Source organism: Phallusia mammillata, chromosome 2 (genome assembly GCF_965637545.1).
Source record: "Phallusia mammillata chromosome 2, kaPhaMamm4.hap1.1, whole genome shotgun sequence".
NCBI classification, from domain to species: domain Eukaryota; kingdom Metazoa; phylum Chordata; class Ascidiacea; order Phlebobranchia; family Ascidiidae; genus Phallusia; species Phallusia mammillata.
The window spans coordinates 27162630-27180519 of NC_137253.1; the positions used below are offsets into that span (position 1 = coordinate 27162630).

General features: G+C 37.4%; 5 protein-coding genes across 8 annotated transcripts in view; 3 read left to right on the forward strand and 2 right to left on the reverse strand.

Annotated features, from left to right (window-relative positions):
* LOC145212535 (peripheral-type benzodiazepine receptor-associated protein 1-like) overlaps window positions 1-3713 on the forward strand; it is a 28400-nt gene extending 24687 nt beyond the window's left edge. For 2 of the 4 annotated variants that reach the window (XM_080080695.1, XM_080080694.1), the window contains exons 27-29: window positions 183-388; window positions 1220-1468; window positions 1895-3713. In XM_080080695.1, the coding sequence (XP_079936821.1) occupies window positions 183-388; window positions 1220-1468; window positions 1895-1975 (536 nt within the window). In that variant the 3' untranslated portion in view covers window positions 1976-3713. The remainder of the gene's footprint in view (window positions 1-182; window positions 389-1219; window positions 1469-1894) is intronic. The other 2 variants (XM_080080696.1, XM_080080697.1) reach the window with 1 other exon arrangement.
* Window positions 3714-4757: 1044 nt separating this feature from the next.
* On the forward strand, window positions 4758-6242 carry LOC145213961 (charged multivesicular body protein 2b-like). The gene has a single exon (XM_080082375.1). It carries the CDS (start codon window positions 5207-5209, stop codon window positions 5834-5836), a length of 630 nt encoding a protein of 209 aa, XP_079938501.1. The 5' UTR covers window positions 4758-5206; the 3' UTR covers window positions 5837-6242.
* Window positions 6243-6786: 544 nt separating this feature from the next.
* On the forward strand, window positions 6787-10600 carry LOC145213955 (pseudouridylate synthase TRUB2, mitochondrial-like). Its single transcript, XM_080082367.1, has 7 exons — window positions 6787-6941; window positions 7016-7224; window positions 7550-7720; window positions 7803-7883; window positions 7992-8211; window positions 9528-9664; window positions 9723-10600. Exons 2-7 carry the CDS (start codon window positions 7098-7100, stop codon window positions 10109-10111), a joined length of 1125 nt encoding a protein of 374 aa, XP_079938493.1. The 5' UTR covers window positions 6787-6941; window positions 7016-7097; the 3' UTR covers window positions 10112-10600.
* LOC145213952 (rab3 GTPase-activating protein catalytic subunit-like) lies at window positions 10515-14966 on the reverse strand. Its single transcript, XM_080082365.1, has 4 exons — window positions 14626-14966; window positions 14352-14519; window positions 13827-13996; window positions 10515-13631 (listed from the first exon to the last, which is right to left on the reverse strand). The coding sequence occupies exons 1-4, from the start codon at window positions 14850-14852 to the stop codon at window positions 10873-10875; spliced, it is 3324 nt and encodes a 1107-aa protein (XP_079938491.1). The 5' UTR covers window positions 14853-14966; the 3' UTR covers window positions 10515-10872.
* A 71-nt stretch (window positions 14967-15037) lies between these two features.
* LOC145213960 (uncharacterized) lies at window positions 15038-17053 on the reverse strand. The gene is made up of 9 exons (XM_080082373.1): window positions 16901-17053; window positions 16729-16827; window positions 16369-16488; window positions 16207-16266; window positions 16096-16143; window positions 15966-16028; window positions 15786-15872; window positions 15656-15709; window positions 15038-15590 (listed from the first exon to the last, which is right to left on the reverse strand). The coding sequence occupies exons 1-9, from the start codon at window positions 16948-16950 to the stop codon at window positions 15509-15511; spliced, it is 663 nt and encodes a 220-aa protein (XP_079938499.1). The 5' UTR covers window positions 16951-17053; the 3' UTR covers window positions 15038-15508.
* Between the last annotated feature and the right edge of the window lie 837 nt (window positions 17054-17890).

The window sequence follows — 17890 nt, forward strand, 5'->3', positions numbered from 1 at the left end:
TCAGTTTTTTACCTCGCGCTGTGGGGACGATTTAATCGCAAATTTCAGTTTGTTGTTTTGGAATCGTTAATCTCTAGCCTACTAATTGTCACGAAAACATAAAATACTCCATTTGGTAGCCATAAAATTATGACACCAAAAATAATTAGCATTGGATTTTTCATGCGTTGTCAACGTAACAGAAGCAGAAGGGATGTTTGCATGTTCAGGTGAGGTGTCAAAGGTCGAAGTGACGTCATCACCGAATCAGGCTCGAATGTGCGTTGCTTTGTTCGATTACGACCCGAAAGAATCGTCACCGAACATCGACGCCGAAGCGGAATTGTCGTTCAGGAGTGGAGACTTCCTAAAAATATTTGGAACAATGGATGAAGACGGATTCTTCAGGGTAGGATCAATTTACTGCCTAATGCACTTCTGTGTGATTTTTTGCTTTACTTGTTTATTGTAAGGTCAAGTATTTTTTTTTCAATAGAACATGTATTTTCAAATACGGCAAAGATTTCAATTAATTAAAGATTTTTGAGTAATTTGTTTGACCAGTGGTTCTCAACCTGTAGGTATTTAACCCCAAGGGTGTAGTTTTACATTTTTAGACATATTTATTCAAATAGATATTTTTAATTCTGTGGCGTTGTGGTTGGTAAATTTAGTTTTTAAAATATGGAGTACCGTATTTACCTGAATGTAAGCCGCACGCTGGAATGTTAGATACTCTTGCTTCATAAAATAACTTTTTATGTTGCTACGCAGTCGATAGTTGTACCCGTAGTAGAATTGTAGACGTATATCGACGTACATCTATGTTTGAAAAATAACTTTAAACGCGAGATGAAGCAAAAAGCAGGGGTGTAGAAATAACATCAGTATGAGATTAAATGTAAGCCGCCCTCGATTGTAAGACGCAGAAACTGTGGGGTAAAAAACTTTATAAGCCGCGGCTTACAATCGAATAATACGGCATATGAAATTTATCCAGTCGTTTTCAGAACAAACGATAATAAACAGTCTAAAAACCACTGGTCTAAATTCATTAGGGACTTAAAATGAGGTCGTCGTTGCAATTAATTGAATCCTATGTTTGTTTGTTTTACCAAAGCATAGTGTTACATTTTCTGAAAAAAAATGCAAAAAATTCCACCTTTGTGGATTAAAGTCTTGAAGAAGATACTGTACACCAAAAAAAAAACGAACGAAACTAAATTATTCCGCTTATTAGGCTGAACTCCGAGGAAGGAAAGGTCTCGTGCCTTCCAACTTTCTGGAGGAAGTTAGCGAACAACAGATCGCGGCTCTTAAGAACGCTGACCCCAACGATACAGCAAGAAACAACACCGTTTCCACGACAACCATGACTGACACGTCACTTATGACGAAACCGACCGTCGTCCCGTTGACTCCCAGCCACCAGGCGCCATCAAGTGTTGCCTCTACAAGCAGCAACACAAGCACAAATAAATCTGATTTGGTTGGTTATGAGATTATTACTCAAAATTTGAAAAGTTGTTTTTGACGGTTTGATACAGACGGGGTTGTGAACAGATTTTTGATTCTTGACTAAAAATTAAAAAAGTTGCGTCTCCAACTTCACTTAGTTTAAGACTCTTAACTCCAACCGATATTGTTTTTATTTACTATTTTTGAAGTTTTTATTGCATTTGTACAATTTATTACTGTTTTTAACAAAATTTGCCAAAAGTTTGCAGAGTCGCCCAAAATATTGCGACGCGACTCTACCCTAACTCATACGACTTTGACTCAGAAAGTTGCGAGTTCAGAAAAGTTTAGTAATCAATAGAATAAATCAATAAGTCACCTCACATTTGGTGATGTCAAACTACTCCAATCAAAACCAATAGCTTCACTTGATCCAACTAGATTTACTTTTTTACAGGTTAAAAAGAAAGGTATAATTTCCAAAGGCAAGAAATTCTTCAAAAAACTGGGAAACAACGAAGCTAAACCGAAAAGATGATAAAGCGACTTTTTTAAGAATTTTAGTAACGCTTAGAGGAGATACCTGAAGGAAAATTTGGAGGAACTGAATAACTTACTATTACAACTTAAACTTTGGCTTCAAAACCTAAAAGATGCTGCGACCAAACTCGTTTTGACAACGTTTCATACTCTCCGACCTCAATCGTTGTGAATATAGTCTTTTGCTCACTCATGGCTAATTAAGAAAACAAAGACTTCCACCAGTTTGTTTAGGCTTGCTTCCAATAGAACTAAGGTAAACTATTTATTTGTTTAAGTACAGACATAAGTTTTAGTACCTAAAGTTTTGAAATATCATTTTCTTTTTTCACAACAAATTTTTCCCCCTTTCTTGTTTTAGTTTCCTTTTATTTCCATTTAGCGTGATACGTTATGGGTTTCATTACCACTGTGTTTTATTTTGGGCAGTTTTAAACGGAAAACGATTTGATATCCGTGTTATCAGGTTTTATTGAAAAATACTGCTGACTGTTAAACGGTATGCTTGATATTGCTTTTACTAACAAAATATTGCTTTTATAAACCGATGCCATTACTTGCAAAAGAATCTTTGGGGGATTTCTACCAGACAAAACTTGAGCGACTTTTTTTTATGAGAACAAGGTTTAAGCAGCAAAAAACTCCTTATACACACGTAAAAATTACACTTTGAAAGAGAGTGTCGCGATTGATTTGGTGTAACCGCGATTGCTCTTGCGAAGTCGTTGAGAATATGGTCTTATTTTTTTATTTCTTGCATGATCCGCTCACGGCCCAAGGCGATTTAAGATTTGACCAAAGTTTCATCTTTTTGATTTCAAATCACGTTTCTTTAAACTTACAACATCTTTTTTTCCTATTTCTCGATTTTAACAAGTTTTATTCCATATTTTAACCCGGTTACTTTTTGGACTGCTGGTGCCCACGTCACACTTTTCTTACGTTTTTGTCACGTGACATTTTACGCTGGTGTTAATAGAGCGGTACACGTTAATTGCAGCGGTAGTTTCTTCTTACCTATCCCGCTACATTTTGACCTTCACGGTACAACGCTACGAATGTGTCTTCCCCTACTTCTACATCGTAATGTTGTTAGACATTTGTACCTTGTACGCATACACATGTGTAGAAACAATGGTGCCAGAAATTAGAAAAACATAAGAGTGAAAACATGACATATTTCCGACTTGGCCAATACTGATTTTTTTGAGCACATGTGTTTGTGTGTTTACATATGTTAATATTCTCTGATAAACCACTCAGAAATATAAAAGTATCAAGCCTAAATGATAAGTAAGCTGCAGAAGTCTTGTCACCAGCTGCACTGATGAGACCTTATTGGTCAAAACAGTGTGCACTGTCTGCAGCTTACTCGTCACAAAAAATTGTAGAAAAACTTCTTTACCAACTCCAAACGAAGCAAAATGGCCATAAAATTGTTGAGCATTCCATGAAAATGTCCGAACCAAGCTGCAAAAAGTATTCTATACCCACAAACATAACTCACTGTGTTTTGTCTCATTTCATGCACGTAAAAGTATCGATACGGTAAAAGGCTGCTGCGTATTGTCGATGGAATTTCGCTTTTCGCCACCATTACAGTATTACGCCCCCCGGTATTACATTGTGTGTTTTACTTTCGATTTTATTTTTTCATTAGATTAGTCGTTATGCGTGACGTACTACACCGATTATGTACCAAGTGCTTTACACCAATACAGAAGTGTTGTTTTCAATCGCTTTGTGTTTTTAGCTAAGTATGTTTCATGATCGCATATTTCGACGACGAAAATGCTAAGTCTTGACTGGACATGTGTATTTTTGATTTGGTTTGAATAGTTTATTTGACGATTTTAAAGCAAACTTGGTTTACAACCATCTATGTCACGCCCAGTTTCTCACCTTTATAATTTTAATTCACCATATGTGGTGAATTGTATAGCTGTTTGTATTTTAATTTTAGTGAAAGGCACAGACACCTTGGTATACGGCTGTAGTTTTTGACGTTACTAGAGCATGGCGTTAATACGTTTTGGGCAAGGCCTACAAAAGTATTTTTTAAACTTGATTCATTTCTTATTATAAACCCAACTTTGGAAACACTGATCTAATGGTTGTATAAAAAGTTTAAACCCTGTGCTAACGCTAAAAGCCACATTTAACTGCCTCGGTGATAAATAATTTCACACCCGGTTTAGGCAAATACAGAAAATATATCGCCCCAACAACTCTGACATTACGAGTAACTTTAGGTGCAGACACAAGAAAGGAAGGTAATTTGGCATGTTATAGGATAGCCTACCTCTCCCGTTTTGTAGGCTATTATTTGTGGATCAAACAAAGAAAATGTAGCACCCAAAATCAGCAAACAGTAATAGGATTCATTAGAATCATTCTGATCCGTTCAAGCGAATGTTATTAGTCGGTAATTCATGTCATACGATCATCTGACGTCACAAGTCATGTGGTTTGGTCATTCAACCGACTGATTCATGTTTGACGTAATGTTTAAGATTGACTATGTAGATTTTATCCGTGTCGGTGCAACTATTTTGCACCAACAAATTTGTATTTTTTTAAAAATTTATGAACTAAAACTTTTTTGTGTAATATGGCATAGTTAATTGGGTGTGGTAAACAGGCATAAGTCCACCACTTTTGCTTTAAGCGCAGTTGTAATCAGATGGATGTCCTGTGTTGATCCGGATTTATATAACTTTAACAGGGTAAACCTGAACCAAATTTGCTAGTTAAAAATAGTTCACTTTACAATAGGTAATGGGTATGGTATTATTCAGTTCACTTCTTTTGGGCGTTGAGGCTCAGTTAAACTGGCGCAACGCAGATTGTGAAAGGATTTGTATTTTCTTGTTTCGCATATATGTTGTCCATGGCCTATATGTGCTGTTTTTTGTTTGTTATCATAGTATGTTATCATAGTATGTTTCCTGAGTTAAAAATTTTATTTACTAGTATACTGAACTATTGCTTTTATATATCCTCAAATTGATCGCCTTGAAATATGAGCCAAAAGAAAGGTAGCAGTGGTTCATGGCTTCTGCTGGTTTATGCATGTTTTTAACACCATGTCGCTTTGTTGTTTTATTTCTGAGTGCAGTAAACAAATCAACTTGCCTAAATGTTGAATATAGTTACTATTATTAGAATATTATCGTTTTTCAGTTTATTCTAGGTTATATCTTATTGTAAGCAAAACTAAACAGGAAAAATGTTCAAAAAGAAAACAGTGGAACAACAAATGAAGGAACAAGACCGGCAGTTAAGACGTGCCCAGCGCGACATTGGTCGAGACCGAGGGCAACTGGAAAAAGAAGAAAAGAAACTTGAGATGGAAATTAAAAAAGCTGCCAAAGCAGGCAATAAGGATACATGTGCAATTCTCGCAAAACAACTTGTGAACCTCAGGAAACAGAAGACAAGGACTTATAAAGCAAGCTCCACAATTACTTCCGTTGGTGTACAGACCAAGGCAATGCATTCCAACATGAAAATGGCTAAAGTAATGGGCACCACCGCAAAGACAATGGGGCAGGTCAATAAACAAATGGATCCACAGAAAATTGCACAAACCATGCAGCAGTTTGAAAGGGAGAATGCAAAAATGGAAATGAGTGAAGAAATGATAAATGATACTTTGGATGATGTTCTTAATGAGTCCGGGGATGAGGAAGAGCAAGATTCGATTATCAACCAGGTTCTGGGTGAAATTGGCATTGACATATCTGGCCAAATGAACAATGTAAATGTGCCCAGTAACAACCTTAAAGAGTCTGGTTCATCAGCAGAATTTGATGATATTGAAGCAAGACTAAATGCTCTGCAAACGCCCGGCCAATGAGCAAATTATCTTGACTTTTTATTGTTTTGTTTTTTTAAGTGCACTTTGTCAGAGATCAGAGTGGCAGTTGCTGCAGTGGTTATAATTTTGTAATTAACATTTTAGTTTGTAATGGACTAAATGTGTATTTTTTCACTTCTATTGTTTTAGTTTGTAATGGACTAAATGTGTATGCTTTTCTAACTATTGTTGTGGCACATTTCAAAACATGGCTCCAAAAACAATATATTACCGTAAGTCCACTAAAACAGCAAAAACACATAGTAAATATGCATATTTTCTGCAAATAGAGTAGGTCTTCTATGATTGCAAGTTAGCCATTACCTTTTCAAAATATGTAAGGTAATACATATTCTTCTAAGACCGAGGCAATTGTTGCTTGCTTATTTCTGTTTCTATGTTTAAATTCAAGCATGTACTTGTTTATACATGGAAATAATTACAAGTTTGTTCGAAAAAAGTTGTTTATTCATAGAAACTATTACAAATTCTATGTTGGTGAAACCAACTAAATTGGAACCTTAAAACCAGCTACCAGTGGTAGAAAAAGGGGTGGGATTCAACATAAAAAGAAACCCTGTTGATTAGTTTCAAGGAGTATAGTATTTAAATGGTATTGATTGTAGTACTGACAAAGTTACCTAGTACAGTAGTAAGAATACACCCCACTACAGAAAGAAAAATAGTATTACTGCCAGGTTTGTTTTTATGAGTTTTCACCGCCAAAAGTGATTGTAGTCTTCAAATACATAAGAGTGCCAAGAGTATGAGAGTCTAGATATAGAACTAATTACAATTTATTTTACAATTATGTAACTATTTGAAACACATCCAATTCAAACCATTGGGAAAAAGAAGCTTCAATAAGCATGAATGCACAAAAATCGTATAAAATACTTCGCAAGTTGGGGACTTTCCAACAATCGTTCCATGCAGTAATTGTTGTTAGACGTATAAGGCAAAGAAGGAGAATTTGTTAAAGTTTGTGATACTTAAATAAGCTCAAAAAAACTTGTTAAACAGGGCTACATGCATTTTCCGATGTTTGTAACGTCAATTAAGTGTTCGTCGTTTGCATGAATAGCAACAATTGTAGTCTTACAAGGTACATTAGAAAATTGTCGTAGTGCGTATATATAATAATATAGGCTACGCCGTGCGGTGCAACATTTTTTTTAGGAAAGCAATTTTTTTGGCTGAAGTCTTTTTTGGAATTGGATGAAATTTGGCTGAATGGTAATGCCCATTCTTTCATGAAGAAATGTCTTTACCAGTTACTTATGCCCCCAAAGCATTTCGCTGGTTGAATGGAATCTTTGCTGTTTACAAACCGGCCGATGTTCCACATTATCCATTTGTTTCCTCAATTGTGGACAAGCTGGTTTTGGGTAAGAATTTTTTTTATGTATAAAATAATTTTTCATGCAATGTTTAAAAGGAAATGCTGCAACAGCAAATATTTTAAAGTTCAAACACAATTTCGCAATCAAGTTAAATAAAAACATTGCACCATTTGACTTCCTTGCGAGCTTTGAGCTAGCAAGTCAGAATGAGCCAAATACATAATTATTATTTTGAAATTTGAAAAAAGTTATATCGCAACCGCTACATTTTCATTTCTGTTTTTTTTCTATTAAACATTGGCTTAAAGTTTAGTTAAAATGACAACTTGAATTGGGAACTATTGCTTTAAAAAGTTTTTTTGTATGCTAGACATCAACAGTCTTGAACAGAGGCCCCAAAAGAAAAGGGTCGTTTTTAAACGCCAGTCAGAAATAGAAGATTCTGATCACCCAGTTGATGAAAGCAATCAAAGCCATGTTGGACAACTTGAAAATACTTTGAAACCTGTTTGTGTACCAGACTGGTTTGATCATCCTTTAGGTAACTTGTTGAACAAAATTACTTGTTCTAACTGTGGATTTAATACTAATTATGAATAACCAATATTTGTGAAATTCTACAGTGCAAGGCCCTAGATTTCGTCATAGTGACTTTGAACTATTGTGTGGGACAACTTTGGACGTTAAAGCTTGTGGTGTTTTAGGTAAGTGCTAAATATAATTGTATACAAGTTGTCACTGTTTATAATTAACTGTGTAGTAAATTGGTTTAGTGGGTGTTGCAGATATTCAATAATCGCTTTGCTTTGCAGTTGTTGGACTAAAGGATTTAGGATCAGATCTGATTAAAAGATTTGACAGGGCAAAACTTCCTAGGAAATATCTTGCCCATGGTCATTTGGGTCTTGCATCTTTATCAGCAACTGGGGAAACAAAAATTGTGGAACGGAGCACATGGCAACATGTTACAGCTGACAAAATTGCTAGAATATTAATGCACATACAAGGAACACACAGAAAAGCTTCCATAAGGTAAATGATGATATGTTTTGCATTTATGTCTATTGAATCACATATTCTGTTTGTCTTTATCTGCATTAGATAAAAATATATGTTTGATGGCTTATCCCTTAGTTTAATAAATGTCTCATATTTTAACAACTATAGTTGAAATTGCTTTAAATTTTGCCATTTTTTTCTACAAACCTTTGGTCAACAAAGTAAGCTCATTTTTTCTCGGTACCCCTATATGGGTGCCTCGGGGGTCGCTCAGATGCAACTCAACTCAGAATGATTTTTTCCGTTTTGTAAAAGCTTCCATGTGTCTTTTGTTTAGCATAGTAACTCACATGAAAGATTGATTTAGAGCTGGCACAACAGCATTTGCGATTACATATTTCTATGAATTTGGGTTTTGGCTTTACTTGGCATAATAAGCTGGAAATAGTGATCTGGTTCATGCTGACATGAGCCATAACCACGTGTAAAAGGTTTGCTGCCAAGCAAGAAAGAATTGTTACAGTGACATGAACACATTCTGGTGGGAAAACTTGTTATGTGTGTTTGTAAAGGGGTCGCGCTGTGTTAGAATGTCTACAAAAGGGATATGAAGTAAAAAAGGCTGTGAACCACTATTCAAGCATTTCCATTGGGGTCCTTCAGTTTAGATCAGGGGTTCCCAACCGGTGGCGAAGGTTTTTTAAATGGTACGCGAGTAGCTTTCGTTTTTTTTCACAAAAATTTGGATTCACAACTTTCTATTTTGTTTATCTGGTTTTGTTTACAAAAAAAATTCCCCAAGCCTCTTCTTATTGTTACGTAACTATTTCTGTTGTTTCGTATCATTACGATCTACAAACTACAGGTCATGTCAATTGCCAACAAGAAGCACAGTTGCTTTGAAAAGCCATACAACGCTGTGGGACAGTGGGCGTTGATTACGGCAAATGATTGCTCGGCCAATTGGTGGACAGTAAACAAAAGCAAAAATATCATTAAATTTGCTTTAGTGTTATTTTAGTAGGCCAATATTATTATTCTTAATAAAATATGATTCGATTAAATAAGTTGTTCTGCAAGAAGTGGTACGCGTGGCAGTACAAAGCGTCGAAGTGGTACGAGATCGAAAAAAGGTTGGGAACCCCTGGTTTAGATGTACCACATATTTTCCAAGTGTTAGCTGTGTATGTTTCAACGTTGCAACAAAACATAACTTTATGATCACTTTTCTTCCATTATTCCATTCACAAGCTACCACTGTATGAGGCACCAAAGATTAAAGTGCCCAAAGCATCTTAAAGGGTTTATCAAGTCCTGCTAGTAACCAACATACTTTTGAAACTTTTAAGGCAAACTGGTGTGGATTTATCGACTCAGAAAGCATATGAGCTTGCATCAGAGGGATTACTCAAACCACAGCAATACTGTGGACCGATTATATTGGATTTGAAATTAGTGGAATTCAAACCACCAAAATTTGGAATAGGTAAGCTACAGTTTTTTGATCTAAAAATCCAAATTTTGTTTCATTTTTTTTATTGCAGAGGTTACATGTATTGATGAGGCTTGCAGTGATATAAGGCGTCTTATACACGAAATCGGTCTCATTTTGAAAACGAACGCTATATGCACATATGTTCAGCGACAACAGGACGGACCTTTTCTTTACGATGATCCAAACACCTTATTATTGCGCCAGATCAACGTACAAAGGGTTCTAGAATCGATGACATATTTCCGCCATGTCTTAACCCCTGGAATGTTAAAACGCCATACGCATTTCCGAAATGAAACTCTTGTTTTGCCTGACCCTGTTAGCAAAGCACCTACACAGACTTTGCTTACGGCTGCTTCTGATACACAAGACAATGGCGTCACAACTGACGACGACACGCTACTTGAAGAGTTATCTGAAACGTCAGTAGGTGGATAGCAAAATCAGTTGCGAATGCAATTTTTATAGGGGCATCCCCAAAATGCTGGGTTTTCTGAAGTACAGTATAACTGCCATTAAAGGCACGTGTTGTTTTGCGGGTTTAAATACTGGTGGCGGACAGCCTTACAAATAGGTAAATGTTGTGAAAAGTCGTGTGCAGGTGTATTTCGCCTGTAGTCAATTTCAACAAACGCTGGCTTATTATAGTTCCTAGGAGGCATATGGTGTGAACTATATTGGCCAGTAACTTTCGATTGAGTGTAATTTGTGGCGGTCACGTGTCTATACCATGGTGGTTTTACCAAGCAACAATTTAAAGCACGTGTCCGCTACAACCTTTACCAACAAACGTTTTTGTTGGGTTTTGCTGCCTTACGACCTTTTCTAAGCAACGAACCACTCATTTTTTGGCAAGTTCTATTGTGATAGAATCGTGTTCCCTCAACGCACACCGAATCAAATACAACGCTTAATAATGATTAACAATTGCACATCAATGATGAATTTAACTAGGTCATTATTAGGCATAAAGGGCTCACAAACAATTCGCAGGCTTCAGTGTAGGTGTGTAACTTCACCATTCCTTTGAATAAATTGGTCGAAGTTGGACAAGGCAAATCTGTATGTTGTTACAGTAGCTAATAACACATTTAGTGCTGTTTGTTGCGCTAAAAAGGCAATGCCGTTTCTGTAATAGCAAACGTTTTTTTGGAAGCAAAATTGGAATAAATATATATTTGCAAGCGACAACGAAATAATTAAAAGAAGGTGGTGTCACTTGATACTGACAACGCTAAACGAAATTCACTTTGGGCAAGGACTGCGTACAATCTATGTGGAACCTCATGTGAAATCCTTGATGGATGTTTGGCCATGGTTCGTATAATAAACTCCCTTCCCGCTGGCTTAGGTAGCACCGGCGTCGTTAAATGAGGCTTCGATCCTTCGGCGTTTGTTTCCATATTGTTCGTTTGAGGGTTGTTTATGGCGTGTTGCCTTGCTTGGTCCGCCTTGAAAAAGTCCCTCACAATTTTCCCTTGTTTGCCGTTGGCGCCACCGTCCAGTTCGACCTCTGGGTGCTCCAGAAGGTTACGTACAAATGCGTTGACAACTTTGACTTCGCCGAGAGAGGAAAATTTGTGTTGAAGTGATCGTGCGCGTTCGACTAAGTTTTCGGCAAATGCGATCTGCCGTAATACGTCTTCGACTTTTGATTTTTCGTCCGGACTCCAAGACACAAACTGGTTGGCAACGGAACCCGCCATTTTCCACGACTGAAACAGCTGACTAGCTCTCGTTTCGATTTGGTTGCACAGCGGAGGGAGACTCGGAAGGCAAGGTAGAAGATTGCTTGAAGACGCCCGTAAAATAAGCAAAGTCTCTTGTACGCACATCGGCAATAGCATCTGCGTTATTTCCGCTGGCTTCAGATTAGTTAGAAAATGCAAAACTTTTTCAGCTTCCTTGGTGTCATCGAATATCCGTTTCTGCCGATGTGCGGGAACAGGCCTTGCGGAGCTCCAGGTAGTCACCCATAAATTGCCTGGTATGCGCATGCGCGGTGACAAACATCCCTCCTCAAAATCCCTGGGCGAGTACCAGCGTACAAAGTCTTCCAGTACACAGCCCGGATTTGCAGCTTTAAAGGCTTCCATGTCAGATAACAACGAGGTGCTTTGCATTTTAGCTCGAACTTGCGACCCTTCTAAGGTATCGCCGAGTTTCGAGAACACTTCAGCTTGTTCTTCCAACTGGTCTTCTGTTTGAGGCGCGTGCTCTTGCGTTATGGGAATATACAGTGGCTCGTCTTCATACAAAAGCTTCAACGTACCGCATTGGTTAAGTCTTCCAGCAGCCTCTTGCTGTAGAAATTTGCTCTTGTTCGCTGCTATTTCAGCTTGTGTGTCGGTTTTTGACGGCTTTGATTTCGTTTTTGCAACTTCAGGTACAGCGATGTCGTCACTTTCCTCTTCACATTCAAAGAACTCGTCGTCAGATTCCGACTGCAATGATGCTATTTTTTGTCTCGGTCCTGGATCCTCATCAGTATCAAAAGTAGATTTTCCACCACCGTCTTCATCAGGCGAACTTTCCACATTTTCCACTTGATTTTTTTCCATTTGAACTTCATTCGTATCTTGGCTTGTAAGTTCTTGAGTGGCGGAAGGTTCAATTTTGTTTTCATGTTGCTCAGTGTCACTTGTCTCGACCTCTAACTCCTCATCATCAATCTCCAATTCATCCTCAAACCCTGGCCACCCGCTGTCTTCTTCAACGGCTTCTGCGCCGACGGCGAACAACCCATCAGGTTTTTGCACCTCGGATGGTTTAGACAATTTGTTGCCCTCGATACTACCTTCATCCTCAATATAGTCAGGTTTTGTTAATTCGACAGACATGTCAAGTACCTCATCCGGATTGGAAGCCTGCTCTAGTATGGTTTCTTCCATCTCCTGTGCAGCAGCGGTGGCAGCTTTCGTTTCGCGTTCGCTTTTCCGGAAAATGCAGCAGTTTAGCATCTGTAGCTTTTGGTGCAGAAGCGAAGTCCTCAAATCTGGTGGAGAAATATCAATAGCTGATAAATTTGTGGCACTGTCCAGCATCTGTCTTAGTTCGGTCACAAACGCATGCCACAGCTGTGCCAAAGCCCATACACCACCATGACAAAGATTTACCACTATAGCACAGATAGCAAGACGGTGGGTTAAGCTTCCGACCGGTGCAGCCTTCAGTTTGTGGTGTAGCAATGTCCCGTCTCTACTTTCAGTGGCGTAAGAACTCTCTTCGCTATCAGAGAATATAAACTTAATGATGTCTTTCAAAACGTCTGGCCGAATTCGTTCAACGCCTTTCGATATTCTGCTGATAGCGTAAGCGCCTCTGCGCAGGAAATTTTGCGGGTTCGAAACGACTTTGGATATGCCTGACGCTAGTTTTTTAGGGACAATAGGTATGACCGTTTTTGTGTTGGGGTCAGAAAGTCGGTCAAGTACATTGCCAATGTCCTGCTCCGGTTTAGGTTCTTGATAATGCAGCAGGTCCTGTAAAGTCTCACGACGATCAGCGGTCTTCATAAATTCGAACAGATAATATGCAAGAAGGCAGGTAACATCATCAGCATAAAGAAGCCGAATAGACCACCGTGGTGCTTTTAAAGGGTCATAGTCTGAATGTACATCGTTGTCAATGATCATGTCACCAGTCCTATAGGGCCACGTTGCAGCAAGATGTAATTCAGTAACTGGGTCGTCAAGGCAACCAGTCAACAGAGTGTTAAAGTTGCTTGCCAAGGCTTCAGGGTCTGGAATTTTGGCTGGCCATCTACCATTGCTTCCCCAGTCTTTTAGCATGTAGGTAAACCTACTGGCAACTTGATAGTGTAACGATGGCATGGCTACTAGTCCCAACTTGGCTTTTAGCATGTACAGAAGCCCATGGACATGAGCGTGATCAACTGGACACCTTTTCAAATGTACCATGTCATATTTTGTCATGATGCCTGGGCTTGTCGCATGTCCTGGAATGGACAATATTATGGTCAAAAACAGTGCATATTATTTGGCTGAAACCATTTTACAAAATTAAGTGTAAGATATTATTAATATATCATATTAAGCATGGTATTTGATATTTTTTGCTAAATTATTTCATGATATCAGGCAGTAAAATGTTAGTTTCTGTGGGGTTATATACATATCAAATATTTACGTACCAACATAGAGTCTTCTCCAAAACTCCTGAATTTGAACAAACATTGGAATATTACATCCAGTGTTATTGAGGGCAATGGCAGCTGAACTTCGCAACAAGTTTAGCTTGGATTTGCTCATAACTGGATCTGTGTCAGGAGTTATTAAAAGAAAGCATCGAAGTCCAAACCATCTATTCAAAGAATATAAGGGTTACATTATATTGTTAACCCCTATATAGTTATGGTTATTTATGATTGTTGAAAAAAGGAACGCTGCCATACAGTCAGGATCTATGTCTTTTTAAACCTGAACTTTTATTTGAAAACTTAGAAAGCATAAAATAGGCAAACAGTCAAAATGATCATTATTGAATTCTGTTTAAAAAAAACTAAATCAGTCAAATAAAGAATACAGAAGTAGTTATTATTATAATTTTAGTTTTTCATGTGCTTTTATGTTTTGTAGTTAATGTAAACGCATTTGCATTTTAGTTTCATTCAGTTCCGGATTAGTAAGCTCGGTTTAGAACAGGTTCTTGGTTATACCTGGATAAACAATGCGCTCGAGCAGGAAAGTCATTAGTTCTGTCCATTGCATCTTTCCCATAAAGTGGAAGTTGAAATTCTTCATCCTGATTGGTTGAGTCCTCAAAATGTTCATTCTCCAATTGCTTTAACTGATGCAGTGTCAGTGTAAAGGGTACATTAGAGAAACTAAAATAAGAAAAATAATTCAAATTGCAATAAGGAACATGTGGTTCTAAAACAAGGTTTTGGTAAAAAAAACTGATCATTAAATATTACATGAACCAGTTATTACCTCAAAGGTGTACTTTTAGTAATCCATTCGCCACTAGTGAGCTCATTCTTTTGAAGAGGTGGCAAATTTATGTAACGGTTTAAATGCCAATCAATAATTGCTTCATCAATTTGTGCGATAAACTTTTCCCAGTCACTAGCATTGGTGAAATCAATAATTTCAAAGACTTCTTCCTCTTGAATTTCAGTGGGAGGGTCTTTTGATGTAGAAGGGTTTTCGTCTGACATTTTTAGACCTACTTCTAGTTTAGTTATTCACCTAAAGTGGCAAGCTCCTTCATTTAATCTGACACACAAATACAGAGGAGAAATTGTAAGCCTATACCACACAGTAATCGTACTAATAATGACAAAAAAGAACAATTGCAGAAGTCTATATTTTACAAACGGCAAAATAAAATCCCCTTCACACGTAAAGTTTTTTCGTTTTATTTTGCAAATAGAAATCAAATGCAAAGATGCAAATCCAATTAGAGCAAGATCAAAAGCGAACAGTCGGACCGGACCACTTTCTAGATCAGTGAGTCGGTAGTCGGACAGCAATAAGTAAAATACGCGAAAAAGTTACCAAGATTACACAAGAATAAAAAGGTGATGCACAACAGAAGGTATGTACAGAAAAAAGTTCAAAATTCAATGTTTCCCATGCAAACGATTCTGTACAAGTTTTTTTTTCCATTTTTGTAACAGAAAACATAAAGCTGCATATTAACAGAATTTTTAGCTCTTCCGGCAGTTTTTTTTTTTTAAACTGCCGGAAGAGCTAAAAATTCTGTTAATACGTTATGCCTGGCAGCAACAGTGTATTCATAAAGCTGCATGTAAACATAAATAAACTGTACGAAGAATTGGTAAATGTAAAGTTCGATTATTCCCTGCAATATTTATGTGAAAACCATCACACCCCGTCGTTGCAAGGATTCTAGATAGGCCGACAGTTTCTCTTGCACCTGGTGTCCATTCAGCCTGCAGAAATACAAATGCAAACTTGTATTTACGCACGTATCTAAACGCACAAAGAAAAAGCTTACATTATCTGATTGTTTGGCGGTTTTGATGGATTCTTATGGATGTCAGTGGTGTTTCTGCAAAAAAAGGAGAAGAGTAAAAACAGGTTGTTTCACACACAGTTTAAATGCTCTTGTAAAAATTTGACCCTACCGCTGCTTGGGAAAATTACATCCTTTTACACTCTCTCTTATATCTGCGTAGATATCGTCAGATGTGTCCAATGGGCCAAGATCTGTTCTGTAAAAAAGAATACGGAACAGTCTTATTGATATTAATTGCTGTCTAATACTGAATGTAAACCTGTACTCAGTAGTGTCTATACATTCTTACTTGATCGAAATATTTGACAAAATATTTTTTGGTGAATGTGGCAAATCGTCTCTTATAAGCAATCTGTACAAAAAGTTTTAAAACAAAATTGTTTAAAAATGTGATATAGGCCCGTAACTCATTTGTTTACGGTTCGGTCGACTTTACTTCTTCTTGTGTCAAAGAGTGGACTTCTTTTCTGAGAAAAAAGAATTTTGCTTATGCTGTCTTAACTTATATCTCAATGACACAGTGATCCTACTTAATGTCGGCCAATGGTTTCTCCTGTGTTTTACTATCACTTGGCTTTTCGTGGCTGTTGCTGTGTGAAAACAAGAGTTGCGTTTTAGTGTTAAGTCAATATAGACCCGCACAGGGCAAAAATGTATACCTCTTTGGACAGTACATTGAAAACAAAATTTACCTGGATAAGTCAAAACTTGAATCTTGTGCAGATTCTGTGCTGGGCGTAGAAGTTGGTTGGGTTCGGTCTGGAATTTTTAAGCAAATGGCTACATGACGAGCATAAGTTTTCAATCCACACCTACAAACATTTTTAGGAGATTTTTAAGAGATTGGCCAACACAGACAAACATGCTTTAGGTTTGAAGCGACTAATTGAAGAAAACAACCTAGCTTAATATATGATATACGTGGCGTTGAGTAACTACAAAAATGAGAACATGGAACGATGTTTGGTTTCAAAAGCATGTGTTGGTGCTCGTTCTATAAGTTACGAACGAAACATGCAAGAGATCGAAACCAAATAATGCTTTTCGCATACGTTATACCGCAACTTGGACATCTAGGCTTCTCTGCTGGTTTCGGACTGTACGGGCAAGCTTTATTGACATGACGAGTCAAGTTGCTACTGCATGAAAGTCTGTCGACGAAGCATCAATATTAGAATTATTTGTTTAACATTGAAACATTATTTTGCACCACGCTATACCAACCTCTTTCCGCAGTACCTGCACGTTGGCTTCTTTTTCTTGCGAGCAGGCATGTCAACTGAAAAGGGTTTGTAAAAATACGAGAAATCTTGTAAATTCAACACAAATTTGTTTGCGATGTTTGTAAGATGCAATGCTAGCTGTTATAACTTGTGCTGTTTGGAGTGAGACCTATATAATCACGTGTTCACACTTCTTGAGGCAGTATTGTCCACTTAGAACGTTTTACTTGTTATCAGTAGCAAACGTTTGCAAAGTTGAAACAAAAATAATGGCTCGAGTTACACATGCAAAGATTCCTTATCTACATACTAACACCTTTGATCTAGTTTGTGTGATTGATAACGAATTCCACGTGGTGGACACGCGTGCCGCGGCCTTTTATGTTTGAAATTCTACTAATGTTAAGAACTTACATCAGGCAAAACTGCTAAATGCCGATGAGTGACAGAAAGAGCATTTGTGAACATTTAAAGCTATTGGGATTAGGGTAAGGTTTTATGATAAAAAATAGCAATAAACTCAGCATAAAGTGCAATATATTAACTGTGCTCTTTACAAAATTTATCGTTGTTTAGCAAGCTCTTTTGTGTTTGAGTTTGTCTCAGCAACTCTTTGTGCTAGGTGTGGTCTAAAAACTAGAAACTTAAACCTGAAAGCCCGGGTCGACTTATAACTCTTTTAAAAAACATCAAAATACATTGGTTTTATGTTTACTGAGAATAGTAAAACACCATGCTATGCACGAGCAACAACGATACTAACCAGAATATAAGACAAAAATCTGTTAGTCACATAAAGTCAAAAGTTGTATTTGATTTTGTTGTTGCTTGCTTGTTTGCTACACAGGGATGAGCTGCAAATTAATAAGCTTTATCTGATTAAGCTCGTTATTAAGTTTGCTACTTACACTCAAAAACATTCGTTTGATACCCAAACACGTGCTCACTTCGTCTAATGGTTAATCGGATGCCAGTTTGGAAACAAACAAAA